At 34.2% G+C, this 20,304-nt stretch overlaps 1 protein-coding gene across 3 annotated transcripts in view; it reads left to right on the top strand.

Annotated features, from left to right (window-relative positions):
- Positions 1 to 20,304, top strand: part of COL21A1 (collagen type XXI alpha 1 chain) — a 189,137-nt gene that overhangs the window by 62,917 nt on the left and 105,916 nt on the right. For all 3 annotated transcript variants that reach the window (XM_044253129.1, XM_044253138.1, XM_044253121.1), the window contains exons 3-5: positions 3,590 to 4,141; positions 17,567 to 17,735; positions 17,831 to 18,047. In XM_044253129.1, the coding sequence (XP_044109064.1) occupies positions 3,590 to 4,141; positions 17,567 to 17,735; positions 17,831 to 18,047 (938 nt within the window). The remainder of the gene's footprint in view (positions 1 to 3,589; positions 4,142 to 17,566; positions 17,736 to 17,830; positions 18,048 to 20,304) is intronic.

Below are 20,304 nucleotides of genomic sequence, written 5' to 3'. Positions count from 1 at the left end.
AACTTTTATCAGAGGTAATTTTGAGAAAATTCCATGGGAATTGTTTATTCTCTTTTACCCATTAGGCTTTGGAATAAATGGTATGGTATTCAGTTTATACTCAGCCATTTAGAACTTAGTGATGGGGAGATAAAGTACCTACCTCATTGGGTTGTTAGGACCATTTTATGAGATTATCTCTTAGAGATAATGAGATAATTCATGTAAACAGGGTAACTCCTATCAATGGCTTAGCTCAGTGGCATCTCAGTAGATGGTGACTATTATTCTGATTGTGTATAGGAGAGCTTGTATTAGAGAAGGAGAGCTATATTAATTGCATTTCTACTACCCAGGCCGTTATTTACAGATATCATGCGTCTTGTAAAGAAGTTGGCTTATACTCTGCCTTCGGCTCAGGTCATGATCCCAGAGTCCTGAGATCGAGCCCCGCTTCGGGCTCTCTGCTCGGCAGGGAGCCTGCTTCCTCCTCTCTCTCTCTCTCTGCCTGCCTCTCTGCCTACTTGTAATCTCTGCCTGTCAAATAAATAAATAAAATCTTAAAAAAAAAAGAAGTTGGCTTATAATCATATTTTGAAACTCATATAGACCCTACTCTAAATTATGGTTTCTACAGCACTTAAATCATATGGTTTGACAACTTGATTCAGCTTGATTAGAATTTATTAATAGTGAATTTATTTTTTTAAATTTTTTTTTAAAAGATTTTATTTATTTGACAGAGATCACAAGTAGGCAGAGAGGCAGGTAGAGAGAGAGAAGAGGAAGCAGGCTCCCGCTGAGCAGAGAGCCCGACGCGGGGTTCAATCCCAGGACCCTGGGATCATGACCTGAGCTGAAGGCAGAGGCTTTAACCCACTGAGCCACCCATGCTCCCCAGAATATATTAATAGTGAATTTAATGTTTGTATAATACTCTCAGAGTTTAATCCACTCACATACTATACAAAGTATATATTATTTTCTGTTTTTTTGAGTAGGAAAGAAATTCACAAAATTTAAGGGGCTTACCTAATATCATACAGCTGGTTAGAGGTATAACTAATATTTGAACTATGCCTTTGATCTTCAGTCCATTTTTTTTTCTATGACACTGATGATTCATCTTTCTAAGGAAGAGGTTTCTTGGAGTGGTATTTTGTCTAGTTTTTATAAATGGCAGTACTTGCTTTTGTACCCATGCTCTTGGCTAACCTTGCAGTTATGAAATATATGGTCCATGGCTTTGAAAAGGGATAGGAAGGGCCAAGAATAATGTTGTAAGAGTTTATAAATACTGAATCAAGTGGCACACAAACACTAGCAGGTCTAGACAATGAGTCTCATAGTATTGAGGAAGGACAACCCTGAAGAACTCTGCAAACATGACTTGTCTGTCCTTTTGTCTCTCCCGCAAAAGCCCGACAAAAGCATATGTCTCTAATCCCAGTCCAGCTTCCAGAAAAACCCAGAACTACATTCCCTTGCATTAGAAAATTTGCCTCTGAGGCAGAATTCCATTTCTGCTGTCCCTGGCCTGAACTCTGGCAGTGTTTACCATGCCAAAGGATGTTGGAATAGTGTTCCTCATGATTTTTTGGACTTCACACCATCTTAAGAGTGACTTCATAATCACAGTTACATTTTTGAGGTAAATCCATGTTTTGGCAGTTAAAAAAATTTTTTTTTAAACTTCTGGGCTATATGTTCACCTGACAGTAGTTTATTTTTACCAGTTACTTTGAGTGAATTACCTTTAAAATTGAGGCATCTTTGTGTGACCTTGTCATCATCCCAGATATAGAAATAGACAAATATGAGGAAAAGAATAGAAAGGAAAGGAGAGGGAAAGAGAAAGAGTGATTGATTGATTAATTGATTTTACATGTAAGGAAATGCAAAAATACAAATACAGAAATACAAATGCTAGTAGTCACTGAACTTTGTTTTTTCCTCCAGGACGGTCCTTTGCAGTTATGATACCTTATTTTTAATGTCTACAAAAAATAAATCATTATATTGGGCATCTTATCACTACTAAGAGAGACTATTAATATGTGTAAAAACACAGAACTTAAAATTTGTTGCTGTATTACCTTGACTCATCTCACCCTCTTTAAACTTACTATCTCCAAGGACATGTGATCTTTATCGTATGGGCCATAAATGGTAGTATTTTTACTGATTTGAGTGAAGAATTGAGAGAAACAGGAAGTGTAGCCATTCCTTTCAATGTACTCTATTAGCTGTTTTGCACTGTTGGAATTTCTCCAACCAGTTTGTCATTTGGGTTCTGTTTGATTTTTACCTCTGGACCTTTGTACTTACTATTCCCTCTGATTAGAAGGTCCTCCTCTTCACCTGGCTAAACCTCTCCTTTTAGATCTCAGGTTTCCTGTCAGCTTTCCCACAGGATCTGTTCTGACTTTGCACAATTAGTTTTTACCCTCTCCTAAATGTTCTCATAATATTTTGTACTTTGCCTAACCAACCAGTCATCTGTCTTAACAGACTGTGATATCTGTTTGAGATATCTTATACATCTTTGAAGCTGGTACCTAGCAAGATAGTCAAGCACAGAGTAGGTATTCAATATACATATACTGAAAGGCTAAAATAGGCCTGGGGGCATGCTGGGTACTGGGGAAAAGAGAGTTAAGACTTTTTCTTTCCACAAGTGCTTAGAACTTGTCTAGGTGTAACTTGCACCAAAGATGGTTTTTGTTCTTCAATAGAACTCTCAGGTGTGCTGATCTCGTGTTTCCTGGTATGTTGAAACAAGAATCTTTATCTCTGTGGAGAAAGAATACTTTATACTATTTGTGAACAAAGATTCACTTAGCACAAGTCTCTCGCTGGCTGAAAATGAGAGATCAGATCTTTAAACATTGATCTTGTGTGTAGTCCAAGAGTAGATATTGCATTGGTGATCTTGGTTCATTAAACTTTTATCAACTCTATCAAAGAAGATGCTAGTTGAATTCTGAAGTTGGCAGAAAGCTTTTTTCTTTTTAAATTTTTCTCCCATTCATTGACTTATGGATATTTTTGTAAATACTTTAGATTAACATTAAACTAAACATATTTCAGGGATAACTTAAAAGAATGCTTTTAGCATATATCTGAAAATCATTTATTTATTTTTGTGTTTTCATTTAGTCATTGGGGAAAAGGAATTAAATGTTGCTTTATGGCAGTACCTGCCCCTACACAGAGCTATCTAGATATCATGTCAAATATAGTATCCTTTTTTTATTCCCTACTTTTAAAGCTGATTCATTAATCTTTAAATTAAGACAACAGAATTTAAAAATGTCAACAAAAATAATAGCTCTGATTTAGAAAGAATTTTCATGAATTAGGCAATTTATCTTATTTAACCTTCACAAAGGTCCTATGAGCTGGTTACATTTTAAAATTTTAGCTTTATTGAGATTTAATGAACATACAAATTGCATTATATTTAATGTGTGCCTCATGGTGATTTGATACCCATGTATGTTGTAAAAGCATCCCCTGCATCTGCTTACTTAAAGATTGTGCAATAAAAACCTCCCATATTTGCTTTTTATACCTCAAATGTGTTCTGATGGTTTTCTTCTTCACTTAGGTTGTCGTACTGCTCCAACAGATTTAGTTTTCATCTTAGATGGCTCTTACAGTGTTGGCCCAGAAAACTTTGAAATAGTGAAGAAGTGGCTTGTTAATATCACAAAAAACTTTGACATAGGACCGAAGTTTATTCAGGTTGGAGTGGTCCAGTATAGTGATTACCCTGTGTTGGAGATTCCTCTTGGAAGTCATGATTCTGGAGAGAGTTTGATTGCAGCAATGGAATCCATACATTACCTGGGTGGAAACACAAGGACTGGAAAGGCCATCCAGTTTGCACTTGATTACCTTTTTGCCAAGTCCTCACGGTTTCTGACAAAGATAGCAGTAGTACTCACGGATGGTAAATCCCAAGATGAAGTTAAAGATGCAGCAGAAGCAGCAAGAGACAATAAAATAACATTATTTGCTATTGGCGTTGGTTCAGAAACAGAAGATGCAGAACTTAGAGCAATTGCCAATAAGCCTTCATCTACTTACGTGTTTTATGTGGAAGACTATATTGCGATATCCAAAATAAGGGAGGTGATGAAGCAGAAACTTTGTGAAGGTAAGCCTTAATGGAATTTGGAAACAATTAATAATTGTATTTTCTCACATTTTGGTATAACCTGCTTATCTATACCACTGTAGTTATATTTAGTGTCAAGTTATCTATCATGTTAGAATGGAGGTGTACATGTATTTTTGTATTTCATTTATTTTGGATAAATTTTGTTTTTAAAACAATCACTTAAGAAAATCTATAGTTAGAAAATATCCTTTTTTTGTTGCTTTTTTTTTTTTTTCAATTGCAGCATGTCCATTGTGGAGATGGAAGAAAATAAAGACACATAAAACATAAGAATATATAATTTACACATGATCACTATTACTCGTTAGTGATTTGTCTTTTTCATTCCAGTCTTTCCTTTTTTTATTTCATTGTCTCTGAGAGCTTATTCATGTGCCTAAATAAGTATAACGTATATATAATTTCATCCTCTATTCTCATACTAGTGTATATTCTATTATTTTTATGTATAATTTTCATCCTCTATTAACATAATAACAGACAGTCTCAGTATCCTAAGATAATTCATTTAATAATTCCCCTTTTTTTGTGTGTTTAGTTTCTTTCTCTTTTTTTAAATTTTTATCTAAATTTTAGTTAGTTTACATGTAGTGTAGTATTGGTTTCACTTGTAGAATTTAATGATTCTTCACTTAAACATAATACCTAGTGCTCACAAGTGCCCTCCTTAATACCCATCACCCACTTAGTCCATCCCCCACCCATCTTCCCTCCATCAACCCTCAATTTGATCTCTATAGTAAAGAGTCTGTTTTATGGTTTGCCTCTCTCTTTTTCTCCCCTTCTGTTCATCTGTTTTTTAAAATTCCATGTATGAGTGAAATCATACAGTATTTTTTCTTTTCTGACTTATTTTGCCTAGCATAATATACTCTAGCTCCATCCATGTCATTGGAAATGGCAGGATTTCATTCTTTTTGATGACTAATATTCCATTGTGTCCATGTGTGTATCTCTTTTATCCATTTATTAGTTGATGTTTTTTGTTCATTTCTAAGCTTTTCTGTTATAAAATTTTCTTAAACAGAATTCTGAATGGGAATGTCTGATTTTTTTCAAAAACATAGGTCAAATTACTAACATTGTTAGAGCTCTGTAAAAATGTTAAAAATTGCACTTGAGAGACTTAAATTTCTACTATCAGTGAGAGAATATTTGAAAATATAGTATTTATTAGTCAATCATTTTTACATCATTCAATGAAATCTAACTTTGTGTTTATGATAAGTCCATAGTATGGAAAAGCTCCATTTTTTGGCAAATATTAATTGTATTAGGATATAGATATTCATATTTTTTTTTGGAGAGAGTAATTTGTTTGTAATACTACAAGCATTTAATACTATAATCTATCTAAAAAATAAAATTTATGTAAAATCAAAAGACTATTTTTTCTAGTTTTCCTAAAAATGCTCCAAAAATATGTTGATTCACATTTGATAGAAACATTTCTGGGGTGCCTAGGTGGTTCAGTTGATTAAACATCTGAGGTCATGATCTCAGGGTCCTGGGATCAAGTCTGCTTCAGGCTTCCTGCTCAGCGGGGAGTCTGCTTCTCCTCTTACTCTTTGTGCTTTTTCTCTCTCTCTGTGTCTCAGATAAATCTTAAAAAAAAAAAAAAAAAAAAGAAGAACATTTCTAAGTGTGGCGTAGAAAAAAGATTTATTTCTCTATTTTCTTCATATTTGTTTGGGAGCTATAGTACAGAAAAACATTTAAATTTATTTTTAGATTATTTAAGAAGGGGTGGAAATTAAGCATTTTCTGGGGCATCTGGGTGGCTCAGTGGGTTAAGCCTCTGCCTTCAGCTCAGGTCATGATCCCAGGGTCCTGGGATCGAGCCCCTCATTGGGCTCTCTGCTCAGCGGGGAGCCTGCTAACCCCTCTCTGTCTCTGCCTGCCTCTCTATTTGTGATCTCTCTGTCTAATAAATAAATAAGATCTTAAAAAATTAAGCATTTTCTTTAATCAAACTTTTAAAAAGGCACTATAGCAAGTACAAATGATTATCACAATTATTCTTTTCATGTGCCTAACAGTAAGACTGTGTTGACTTTTCTCGTCTTGATCAGAGAATTTATATTTATTTTCCAATTTTATTGAAAAATAATTGACATACATAGATTTTTAAATATGTTATAAGATTAGAATTAGAATTCTTTGGTTTTGTAGCTAGATATATTTCATTATTAAAACAGACTTTTCATGGTGATGTTTTACCTACCATTCTTTTATATTCTAAAATATAAATTTGATAAAGTATGTCTGGGCAGTACTTGTTTCAGAGACTTTGTGTAGATATGTATTTTGGTAAATGCATTCTATTTAAAAAATTCTAATTACATGTGAAAGATTTGTTTAAAAGGATAAAAAATTCTTTTAGCAAAAATGTCCAGTCTGTAAAAAAAATTAAATTTGAAAGCTTGCCAAATATTTCTTCATGCACACTCAAAGAAAGAATGTAAGTAATGTCTGTGTCTATTCAGTTCACAAATATGCAGTACAATAGCCATCTTTTAAAATGTAGTTTTTGAAATTGTACTTAGGGGAATATAAGGGCTTTTTTGCATTTGACTTTTTAATAACCATTAGATTATGATTAGTGCATTGTTGTTTTGCAGAAGCCTCAAATCATGCAATTTGTATTTGCATTGTTTGACCAAGTTCCTATTTTTTATTGTTTTGATAAATAGTTAAATTCTACCTTGGATTGCTTATTATGTTGTTCACTTTTATATTCCTGTTGTGATTGACCCACAATGAACAAAATATTATTTACTTCTTTGGTCCCACATGGATTATTTCAACTTCATAAACCTACCATTTGCTTAAAGGAGTATTCTGCAGTACATTTCTTATTTCAGGATGATCTTTTTGTGATGGATGATGGTTTCTTTATTTATCTGACTGAGAGTTTAGTTTTTTTTTCTTTTTCTTTCTATTCTTTTATTTTTTTATTGTAAAAAACACATGAGAGCTAACCTCTTAAATATTTTAAGTGTACAGTACAGTATAGTTAACCACAAGCACAGTGTTGTACTGTAGATACCTAGAACTTCCTCATGTTGCCTGACAGAAACTTTGGGCCCATTGAATAGCTACTCCCTATATCCCTCTTCCTCCCACCCTGGCAGCCATCATTCTGCTTTCTGTTGTTATGAGTTTGACTACTTTACATATTTCATAAAGGTGGAATCATGCAGTATTTGTCCTTCTGTGACTGGCTGTTGGGATTTTGATAGGGATTGTGTTGAAACTATAGGTTACTTTGGGTGCTAGAGAAATTTTTGCATTATTGAATTTTCCAATCTATTAATATGAGATGTATCTACTTGTTGGTGATTTCTTTAGGCTTTTTTTTTTTTTAGCGGTCTTTTGTAGTTTTTAGCATTTCAGTGTTTCACCTCCTTGGCTAAGTTTATTCCTTAGTATTTTATTACTTTTGATGCTCTGTCTAGTACTTCCAATATTATGTTGAATAGAAGTGGCAAGAGTGGGCATCCTTGTCTTGTTCCTGCTCTTAAAGGAAGAGCTTTTTGTTTTTCACCATTAACTGTGAGCTTTTCGTATATGACCTCGATTATGTTGAGGTAAATTTCTTCTTTAATTTGATGAGTGTTTTTATTATGAAATAATATTAAATTGTGTCAAAATTTTTTTCTGCAAATATTGAGATGATCATGTGACTTTTATTCTTTATTCTCTTAATGTGGTGTATTGCATTGATTAATCTCATAGGTTTAACCATCTTTGCATCTCAAGGATAAATTCCACTGGATCGTGATGTTTGATTTTTTGGGATCCTTTTTATAAGGCTGTTGAATTCAATTTGTTAGTAATTTGTGGAGGATTTTGCATCAGTTTTCTTTTCCTATAGTGTCTTTTTCTGGCCTGTATCAGGGCAATGCTGGCCTTATAAAAAGAGTTTGGAAGTATTCCCTACTCTTCAGATTTTTGTGGGAGTTTGAGAAGGATTGACATTAATTTTTTAAGCGTTTTGTAAAATTCACTGGTGAAGATACCTGGTCCTGGTCCTTGTTGGGATGTTTTTGATTCCTGATTCAATATCCTTATGAATCTGTTTACATTTTCTATTTCCTCATGATTCAGTCTTGGTAGGTTTTATAGTGTAGAAATTTATCCATTTCTTCTAGGTTATCAGAATTGTATAATTATTACAGTCTCTTATGACTGTATTTTTTTTTCAATTTATTTATTTTCAGAAAAACAGTATTCATTATTTTTTCACCAAACCCAGTGCTCCATGCAATCTGTGCCCTCTACAATACCCACCACCTGGTACCCCAACCTCCCACCTCCCCGCCACTTCAAACCCCTCAGATTGTTTTTCGGAGTCTTATGACTGTATTTTTGTGATATTAGTTGTAATGTCTCCTCTTTCATTCCTAGTTTTATTTATTTCAATCTTCTTTTTTTCTTAGTTAATCTAGCTGAAGTTATTTCAGTTTTGTTGATTTTTTTCAAAAAATCAACTCTTAATTTCTTGACTTTTTTTGTTTTACTCTTCTTTATTTCATTTATTTATGAATTTAGATTAAGGTATAAGAAATAAAGACAATCTTAATTATCTTAAAGATTATTGAAATTAAAATTATTCTCTTGTTTTTATTAGTTTTGGGCTCAGTTTGTTCTTTTTCTAGTTTTTTAATGAATAAATTTATATTGTTTATTTGAGATCCTTTAATTCCAAAATACTTAGTATTTTGCCACATCTCATAAATTTTGGTATGTTGTATTTTAGTTTTTGTTTACCTCAAGATATTTTCTAATTTCTCTTTTAATTTTTTTTGAGTCAATTGTTGAACAAATGGTTGTTCAAGAGCATGTTCAATTTCCACATATTTGTGAATTTTCCACTTTTCCTTTTACCATTAATTTCTAGTTTCATTATGTTGTGGTTGGGAGATGTATTTGGTATGATTTCAGTCTTCTTAAATTTATTAATACTTGTTTTTTGACCTAACATGTGATTCTATCCTGGAGAATGTTTCATTTGCACTTAAAAGAATGTGTGTTCTGGTGGTGGAATGTTCTGTATATCTGTTAGCTCTGTTTGGTCTACAGTGTTGTTCAAGTTCTGTGTTCCCTTTTTTGTCTTTTTTCTGGATATTCTATTCATTATTGGAAGTGGAATATTGAAATCTCTTACTATAATTGTGTATTCTGTTTCTATGTCTACTATTTATCTGCTCAATTCTGTCAGCATTTGCTTCATATAATTGGGTGCTATGATGTTGGGTGCATATATATTTATAATTGTTATGTCTTGCTGGTGAATTGACCCTTTTATCATCATATCATGTCCTTCTTTGTCCCCATTGAGTTTTTGACTTTCTATTTTGTCTAAGAAGTACCACCTTTGCTCTATTTTGGTTACCATCTGCATGAAGTGTCTTTTTCTGTCGCCTTACTTTTAGCCTGTGTGTGTCTGTAATCCTAGAGTATATATCTTATAGACAATATGTACTTGGATCTTGTTTTCTTTTTTTCTCTTCCTTCCTGCCTGCCTTCCTTTCTTTTTGTTTTTTGTCCATTTAGTCACTCTGTGTCTATTTATTTGGGAGGTTAATCCATGTATATCTGAAATGGCAATAGGGAAGGATTTAATATCACCATTTTGTTAATTATTTTCTGTCTGCCTTATGCCTTTTTTGGTCCCTCTTTTCTCTCTTGCTTTGTGTTTTTTTCCTTTGTGTTTCATTAACATCTTTTTTGACACGTTTTGATTTTTTTCTCATTTGCTTTTGTATATCTTTTATAGGTATTTCCTTTGTGGTTACTATGAGGGTTACATAAAACATCATATAGTTATAGCAGCCTGTTTTAAGCTGAAAAGTTAATTTCAATCACGTACACATACTCTATAGTTTTGCTTCTCCCTGTCTCCTCACACTTTCTTATTAATGTTACAAATTACATCGTCTTACATTGGGTATTCATTACCATATTTTTACAGTTATAGTTATTTATAATTTCTTCTAACTTCTCTATAAGAATTAAAAATGATTTACACACCATTGTTAAAGTACTATAGTTTTCTGAACTTGTCTATATATTTAACCAGTGAGTTTTTTTTTTAAAGACTTATTTATTTTTATTTTAGAGTGAGACAGTGAGAGAGTTTGTGCATGCATGATGGGGAGGGGTAGAAGGAGAGGAGGAGAGTCTTAAGCAGACTCCATGCTGAGCACAGAGTCTGACATGGGGCTTAGTCTCACAACCATGAGATCATGATCTGAGCTGAAGCCAGGAATTGGATGCCTAACTGACTGCACCACCCAGGTGTCCCTAACCACAGAGTTTTATACTTTGAGTGCTTTTGTGTTGTTGTTTAATGCCCTTTAATTTCAACCTAAAGGACTCCCTCAGTATTTCTTATAAGGCATGGTGATGGACACCCTCAGCATTTTTTAATCTGGGAAAGTGTTTATTTCTCTTCCATTTCTGAAGAATATTTTTACCAATTATTTTTTTTAAGTTGACAATCTTTTTCTTTCAGCAAGCGCTTTGAGTATATCATCCCATTCCCTTGTAGTCTGCAAGGTTTCTATTGAGATATCTGCCATATGGTGGGGGTGGGGGGATTCTTTTGTGCATAATGAGTGGCTTTTCCTTTGCTGGTTTCAAAACTTTCTCTCTCTCTCTTTTTTTCCCCAATAATTTGATTATAATATGTCTTGATGTGGATTTCTTTGGGTTCTTTAATTTGGATGTACATTTCCTTTCCTAGATTTGAGAAGTTTTGGGATATTACTTCTTTAACTAAACTCTCTTTCTTTCCTGAAATGCCTGTAATATGTATATTGGTATACATCATGGTGTCTCATAAGTCATTTAGGCTTTCTTCAGTCTTTCTCATTCTTTTAAATTTTTTTCTTCTGTCCAGATATTTCAGATCACCTTCTTTAAGTTTGTTGATTTTTTCTTCTAACTGATCAAGTATGATTTGGAACCCCTCCAGTCTTTTTTTTTTTTTTTTTCCCCCATTTGAGTTATTATGTTCCTCAGGTACAAAATCTCTTTTTGGTTCTCTTTCATATTTTATATCCCTATTGATACTCTCATTTTGTTTATACCATCATTTTATTAAGCTCACAGGGCATCATTATTATGGCTGTTTTAAATTCTTTTTCAGATAATATATCTACCTTTCTTTAGGGTTGATGGCTGGAGAGTTATTCTATTCCTTTGATTGGGTCATGTTTCCTTGTTTCTTTGTGTACCCTACAGCTTTTTTTTTGGGATCCACACATTTGAAAAAACAGTCACATCTCTTAGTTTGCCTAAATATTCTGGGGGCCTTTGAGGCCTTTTTATGGAAGGATGCAATTTCTGTGGGCCCGAGTGCACAATTTCTTATTTAGAGAGGTTTGCTTGGTCCACCCCTCCCCCTCCCCCGCCCCCCCCCAACAGGAACTCATAGACTCTTTGTTTTCAGCAGTTCCCAGGAATCCAAATAATTCCAGTTCCTTCAGTGCTCCAAATGAGGTGACACTGAAACCAGTCTCTTGGGCAGTCCTGTGGATACGTGCTCCACTCTTCTTTTTTCCACTGAAGGGCAGTATCACAAACGAGGGTGTCCTCTCCTGGCACTTACTTGTACAGGCTTGGGGGAGGGAATGATGTGGATAAAGTGAAATTATTCTTATTACTTGTTTCAGTGAGGCTCTTCTTGGCTTTGTGCTCACCTGGGGTACTTCAACTTCCTAATCCAAATCTGGAATTTTCATAAAGGTATTTTGGTCCATTTATTATTGTTAAATTAGTGTTTCAGTGAGAGAATATGGCCTGTGACTTTCTATTCCACTATCTTGCTGACATCATTCTTATGTTTCTTTTTTGAGTAAATTGGATGGGATTAACACAACAAAGAGGAGAGAAAGGAGGGAGAAAGAAATCTCCCCTTGTGCCCTGGAAGATACCATCCTTAGGGGTCTTTAAGGGCTTGCAGCAGCCAATGGCTTGAATTATTGGGCTTTAGGACCCATATTTTAATTCAGGTATGTTGAGCTTGCTATACACAGGTGTGGGTAAAGAGCAGGCTCTAGAAAACTGCCTGTGTATTCTTACTGTTTAATTTCCACCATCTTGACTTTTAGATGAGGCAGGAAATTTATCTGTTTTTTTAAAAAAAGTATATGATGTTGACTTGCTCAAATGGGGCCTTACCATCAAAACCAAGTTCAATCCAGGAAAGTTTGAAGAAGCTGGCTTGCACAGGTTGGCACCAGACAACTCTTGTTTTATTGGACTATCAGGTCTGGATCAGTAAAATTACTTTTGGTTTCTGACCACAGATCTCCTTGATAGAATTCCCTTGATCTGAAAAAAAAAAGAAAAAAAAAAGTGACATCTGGAGAGAGGTGACATTCGAACCACTTGGCATGTGGAATTGAATTAAATAGGCACTTATAAAGTAGGCTAGATATGTTCTGGAATAATGGGTTCATCAGTTTTCTTGTGATGTTAACTTAGAGCTGGAATGGTGTAGTTGGAATTTGGTTGCTCTAGTTAAGCTAGAGATTTATACGGATTTTGTGTCCATGTCCATGGCAGAATTTTAAATAAAACATGTTTTTATTACCTTGGTAATACTGGATTACTTAATAGAAAAGCAAATTCAGACAATTTTGAATATAGTCAACATACAATATTACATTAATTTCAGGTATACAACATGTGACTGAACAAGTTTATACGTTATGCTATGCTCACAAGTGTATCTATCATCTACCATTATACTAAACTATTGAAGTTTCATTAACTTTATCTCCCACTCTCCTTCACCTATATTGCCCATCTCCCTATCTCCCTGTCCTCTGTCAATCATCAGTTTGTCCTCCATATTTACAGGTGTGTTTCTGGTTTTTGTTTGTTTATTCCTTTGGTTTTTTTTTTCCTATTTTTTGTTTGTTTTTGTTTTGTTTTTTTTTTTTTTTTTGGTTATACCTGTGAGTGAAAAATCATGTGGTATTTGCTTTCTTTGTCTTAGTTTACTTAGCATACTACCTTTTAGGTATATCTATGTTGTTGCAAATGGCATGATTGCATCCTTTTTTTTTTTCTTTTTAAATCTCATCCTATTTATGGCAGTTTAAGATTCTGTTATGCATGTGTATATCTATTGTCTTTCAGTGGATGTTTAGGTTGCTTTTGTATTTTGGCTATTATAAACAATGATGCAACAAACATAGGGGTATATATATCTTTTTGAATTAGTGCTTTTGGGTTTTATTTTATTTTATTTTATTTTTGGTAACTACCTAGTAGTGGAACTGTTGGATCATATGGCATATTTATTTTTAATTTTTTGAGGATCCTCCATACTGTTTTCCACAGTGGCTGCACCAATTTACATTCCTACCAGCAGTGCATAAGGGTTCCTTTTTCTTCACATCCTTGCCAACACTTGTTCTTTCTTGTCTTTTTGGTTTTAGTCTTTCTGACAGGTGTAAGGTGATATTTCATTGTGTTTTCTTAAAAATTATTTCTATTAACATATGTTATTTGCCCCAGGAGTACAGGTCTGTGAATCATCAGGCTTACACATTTCACAGCACTCACCATAGCACATACCCTCCCCAATGTCCATAACCCAACTACCCTCTCCCTACCCCTACTCCCCAGCAACCCTCAGTTTGTTTGTGAGATTAAGAGTCTCTTATGGTTTGTCACCCCCTCGATCCCTTCTTGTTTCATTTTTTCCTTCCCTACCCCCCAAACCACCTGCCCTGCCTCTGAAAATCCTCATGTCAGAGAGATTGTATGATAATTATCTTTCTCTGATTGACTTATTTCACTCAGCATAATACCCTCTAGTTCCATCCATGTCATTGCAAATGGCAAGATTTCATTTCTTTTGTTGGATGCATAGTATTCCATTGTGTATATATACCACATTTTCTTTATCCATTCATCTGTTGATGGACATCTAGGTTCTATCCATAGTTTGTATATTGTGGACATTGCTGGTATAAACATTCAGGTTCATGTGCCCCTTCAGATCACTACATTCTCATTGTGGTTTTGATTTGTCTCTGATGACTAGTAATATTGAGCATCTTTCCATATGTCTATATCTTCTTTGGAAAATGTCTATACATATTCTCTACTTTTTAACTGGATTGCTTGTTTCTTTGGTATTGAGTTTTAAGTTCTTTATATATTTTGGATATTAACCCCTTTTATTGTATATATCATTTGCAAATATTTTCTCCCATTCCACATTAAACTGAAAGTGGATTTCCACACTGAATGTGGAACTGGAAATTGTAAACATCCTAGAAGAGAATACAGGCAGTGATTTTAGTCACAGGAGAGTTTTTATAGATATTTCTTACCTCCAAAGGCAAGGAAGGGAAACAAAAGCAAAAATAAATCATCCAAACTTAAAGGCAGGTATTACTGGTCCCAGAGGTTTAAAATAGAGTTATCTTTGCTCATCTGAGAAAGCATTCCTACCCTGAATACTCTGAACATATTGGAGTAGAATGAAATTAGAACTGTGTAGTTGGTATAGAAATCTTTGTGAACTTTGGTCTTCTGTTTTGTTTACCCTTCCTCCTGAATGCATTCCTTTAAAATAAATTATTTACCTAGATTGTTCTAATTACCTTTTGTTATGATTGTACCAAGCTTCCAACTGAGCCTCTCAACATTTGATTTTTCTGGTACTTAAAATTATAATTTCCACATTTCAGTTTTTATTTTGAGTTTCCATACTTTGGTCTGGATGTGCTTTGTATAGTTAAACATGCATTTCTTTTTTCTACACAATGGGGAAATTATTTATCTCTCTTTTGTGCAGAAATTGTTGGTTGGTTATCAAAGTAACATTTTATATATGGAAACTTCTTTTACCTGTTTCCTATAGCTACATATATACAAACATAAAAACTGTATTTGAGCATTTTTCCTACATTTTTTTTCACTTCCCATGTATTAAGATACTGTTCTTGCAAGTGAATGAACTGGAAAGAAAAATGACCTTCAAGAAAACATAATTATTTAAATCCATACTTCTTAATTAGATGTACTAGGTAGTAAAGAAAACATGGCTATATTGCTCATTCTTGATTTCACAAGCTGTGCCACACTGTTTCCCCATAAAATCTGGGGTATTACAAGACAGTGTAAAGGACTTTGTTAGAGCAAAATGATGGACACAATACTTGCTTTATCCCCTGCGCTTCCATTCCACATTGGAGTTACAAAGCACTTTCACATACATCATCACATTTGATCCTCAGACAAACCCTGTGAAGGAGATTATTATTTTCCCTTCACAGATGAGAATCCAGAGGTTCAGGAGAGGTTAAGAAAGACTTAAGTCTAAACCTCCTGTTCTTAAGTCTGAGATCTTAATCCAACATTTATAATTTCTCATTTGTAAAGCAAATCAAAGGAGCAGTTCAAATCTGAATATTTTTATGATGTAATGTTTTCCTTTCAGCTGAACTTTTGCAGTTTTAAATCAAAGGCATCTAACATGAGGCTTCATGTATTGGTCTGCATACTCCCCCCCCCCACCTGCCAAAAAAGAAACCCTGCTTCATGACAGGAAATATTTAGTTTTATTAATTGATTTATGATTTAAACTGTATAACATAGTGTTATTAGAAACTCTTACATTCTGCTTCTCGTGTTTTCATGTGGAGGGATTTCAGCTAGGCTAGCTCTTCTGATCTCTCTCCCACCCTTTTTTTAGCTTCTTACCACTGAATGAGAAAATCAGTTTTCAGATGAGTGAGTTTGATAAAAGTAGCTGGTAATGGTTGGCAAGGGTTTCTTCTCCTTGGCTCAGTGTGTCTGTGGAGCTAGGCTGTTCTGGTTTCCTCTGTAGACCAGGTGTGAGCTTAGGGAGCAGGCACTGCTTCTAAGGTGGGATAGGGGAATAAGTCAGCCCTGTGCTGTTGGGATGGTGTGAGGGGTTTTGTTATGGTGTGCATCTCATGAAACTCACTAGATCATGAGTCTAACCAACATCTGTTTGCCTCATTGCTATATCTCCTCCTCACTTGGTTCCAGACTTACCAGAGAAGGATGTAATTCATTGGGTTACTTCAAAACTTAAGATTTAAGACCTGCAGAGAAAAATGCCCCTCCTTTTCCAGGAATTTTTGTAATTTTATTTATATCAAACCTTTATTTTATTTCTAATATTCTGTAGTATGAGTTATGACTGTACATGTTGGGCTAATAAAATCCATCTCATTACTTTTTATTGTATCATAAATATGATACTTTTCCGTCTTCTTAATGTTGTGTAAGAGAGTGATTATCTTAAAGAAGTTCAGTGGAGTTTGTTCTTGTTTTATTTTCTTAGCTGCTCTATAAAATATAAGCAGTCATGCTCAAAGTATATATTATGAGGGTCTTGGAAGAATCTGAAAATATTGCAACATTTCTACAATATAGCAGCTTTATAGCATTTCAGCCATATAAAATTTTCCACATAATTTCAGATACTAGTTTCCCATCAAATGAAAAGCATGCCATATTTTTTATAATTTATACAGATGACTGTATAATACAAATCTTAATGATTCTTTTTAAAAGACTTTTACTTATTTGAGAGAGAGGTAGCAAGAGAGAGAGAGAACACAGAGGTAGAGTGAGAGAGAGAAGCAGACTCCTCTCTGAGCAGAGAGCCTGATGTGGGTCTCGATCTCAGGACCCTGAGATTATGACCTGAGTTGAAGGCAAATACTTAACCATATGAGCCACCCAGGCATCTTTAATGGTTCTTCTTAAGGAAATAGTCTTTATTTATAATATTATTAATCATAGATTAGATAATCAGCCCATTTCAAGAACTTTCATGAAAGAAAAGACCTACAGTTTTTTCCTAGAGTAATAGAACCAATGATATTTGAACTATAGAGTTATCAATTGCTGAAACTGGAAAGAATGTCAAGAATGACACTTTTATTTTTTTACTCCTCAAATGATGGGAATGAAAGAAAGGAATCTTGGAGTTCACCTCCCAGATCCAATAAATTTAAGAGTTATGAAAAGTCATGTGACTAGTTAATAGCAAATCCTGGATGAGAATCATCAGTGCCATTCCAGTATGCTACCCCCCAGGTATTCGGTTGCCCTGCATTCAAAATAGTGATTTATAAATGTCAGCATAGTGTTCTTAAGGCAATCTATTAACAAATGTTTCTCTCCTATTTCTGTTTTACTTTTTTTCCCCTCTTAGGGGAAAAATGACATTTGAGACTCTTGCATGTTTTCTCAGAAAATGCATTTACATCCATTTATGTATATTTGTGTGAATATATAGATTTTATAATTATTTTCTCTAATATTTCTCATTTTCTTGTTGAAGTAATCCATGATTAATCAATGTTTACTGCTTTTGGTTTGGATTTATAGAATCTGTCTGTCCAACACGAATTCCAGTGGCAGCTCGCGATGAGAAAGGGTTTGATATTCTTTTAGGCTTGGGTGTAAAGAAAAAGGTTAAGAAAAGAATCCCACTTTCACCAACAAAAATAAAAGGATATGAAGTAACATCAAAAGTTGACTTATCAGAATTCACAAGGTATATGTTATGTGTTGATACAACTTTTTTGTTTTTGATGTGTTTATAGATGTATTGAGAATTTTTTAAGCTTATGTGTATTTTCCTTTTCCTAGCAATGTTTTCCCAGAAGGTCTTCCTCCATCATATGTATTTGTCTCCACTCAGAGATTTAAGGTCAAGAAAATGTGGGATCTATGGAGAATTTTAACCATTGATGGAAGGCCACAAATAGCAGTTACCTTAAATGGTGTGGATAAAACATTACTATTTACAACAACCAGCATAATTAATGGCTCACAAGTGGTCACTTTTGCTGCCTCTCAAGTTAAGGTAAAGATGCCTAGGTATGATTATGATGGTATTCATGGGAGTCACCACCAGGTTTGTGTGTGTTGGAGAAAGAGAGTCATAGTTTTAACATGGCGGAAAAGATACTGATTTCCTAGTTTTAGTGTTGGTTTACTGAATAAAAGCAACAAATGAAGGAAAATTGTTTCTTAGATGGGATTACGGAGTGGAGGGAACTCACATTTTTTGAGTGCCTGCTCCTAGATGCCAGGAACATTTAATTGTATCACCCAATGCAGAAGCTATTGCTCTCACTATATAGACAAAAAAAAAATGTTTCAAGTATATTAGGTTCCATATCAAATTAACACAGCTAATAAATGGTGACATCAGGAATTGAAGTTAAGTCTCATCTGTTTCAAAGTCATGTTGGTTCATCTCACACTGCCAAGTCCAACAAGATACTGAGAAAAAGACATTTGTTAGAAACTTAAATACAGGTAGATAATGGGTACAGAATTTATATTTATTAAGAGAAGGCTTTGTTTTCCCCAAAGGAACCTATATTTAATAAAATTGGTAAACTAAAAGTAAAAGTGTATTTTCCAAGTCAAATGTGGTCAGAATACAGATGGAATGATAGACACAGTTATGTTTTGATTATTATTATAATTACAATCTAAGAGAATATTGTATTAATTTTAGGAAATGTATAAGGTTGTATATAAAATTATGCCACCTGTACAATTTCTTCGTTTGGTAATCAGATTAAATTTCTTGAAATTTGGGCTGCCGTTTTTATTAAAGTCAATGTTCTGGGTTCTACAAATAAAGCATGTTTCATACTTTCAAGGAACTTATTTATAATGGAAGGTTAAAGCCCTCTGGTATCTAATGGAAGTACAAGGTATTAACGGAGTGTAGAGGAAAAAGTAGATTCTAACACAGAATGTGGGCAAGTCTTATTAATGAGATACTTTTTGGACTGGACCTTGAAGAACATATAGGATTTTGGTGAAGAGAGCTAAGGATATATGCGTCAGTGGTTCAGTGTTGAATACTCATGTATAGTAAAATGCAGGGTTTTTATTTTAAGAAGAGAAAGTGGTGTCCCCTATGTTTGGAATATAAGATACATGAAAGATTACATTAAGGTGTGAGTTCAATTTGTGGGGATCTGGAAACCACACAAAGGGTTTTGGGCTTATCCAGTGGGTCACAGGATTTCATCAAAAGGTCTTGAGTCATAGGTGTGTCGTGGTCAAAGCAGCTCTGTCTTCTTTCAAAAAAATTTTTCTTCCATGTTCTGGAATTGGGTTAGGTCCTGGGAATCCAGAAATTAATAAGATATGGCATCTTTTCTGACAGAATTATAGTGAGAGAAATTAATTATAGTGGAGGTATGAAGGATGGCTTAGAAAGGGAAGAGTTAGAGATATGTTTGAAAATTATTCGGATAAAGCAAGTTGTGCATAAACATATAAATTATGGCAATGAAAGTGGAAATGGTGAAGTGAATTTGAGTCTTATTTAAGAGACATATTTAGTAGAGCTTTGCATATGGTGATTATTGCAACTGAGGGAAGGGCAAGAAGTAAAGACACTTGTTGCAGTTTAGAAACTAAGGATTTTATTATCCAAGGAAACTGAGAGGAAGAAATTTTTGGGGATAGTTCAAATTCATTTTGCTAGACCCTCCCTCAGGCTGATTGTGAAATATCCTGGTAAAACTATACTAGTCAATATTAGAATTACAGATCCCATATAATAGGAAAGAGGTCCAGGCTGTTGGAGATATGGGAGTTATTCCATAGACATAATGACTGACCTGTAGGAATAGATAATCAAAGGGGATAATGAGAAAGGTCAGTGACAGATCTCTGGGTTAATGAACTTATTAAAAGACAGGTGAGGAAGAGAAGCCCTCAAAGAAATAGAGAATGAGCAATTGGAGAAGATGAAATGAAGAAGATCAAGATAGTTTGAGTTATGGAAGTTGAATGAGGATATCAAGGAAGATGAACTGGTAAAGATCTAAAGTTGCAATGAAGTAAATAGGATGAGGAATGGGAGAAGCCATTAGGATTCAGAGATTAGGAGTTTGTGACCTTGAGGGAGTTGCTTCAGTAAATTGTTTGATACATCTACTTACTTGTAATGTGTAAGTAGATGAATTAATTGGTGGGTAAAATTGAGGGCTTCATAAATTAATTGGTAGGTAGAATTTGAGACCCAACTTGGGTCAGGGTGAATTAGTATATAACGTATCAAGTCTGTATGGTGTGGATTTATGGCTGGT

The sequence above is a fragment of the Neovison vison genome, chromosome 1 (genome assembly GCF_020171115.1).
Source record: "Neovison vison isolate M4711 chromosome 1, ASM_NN_V1, whole genome shotgun sequence".
In the NCBI taxonomy this organism is placed as follows: Eukaryota; Metazoa; Chordata; class Mammalia; order Carnivora; family Mustelidae; genus Neogale; species Neogale vison.
The sequence above is the reverse complement of the archived record's forward strand: the minus strand, read 5'-3'. Positions and strand labels throughout refer to the sequence as shown.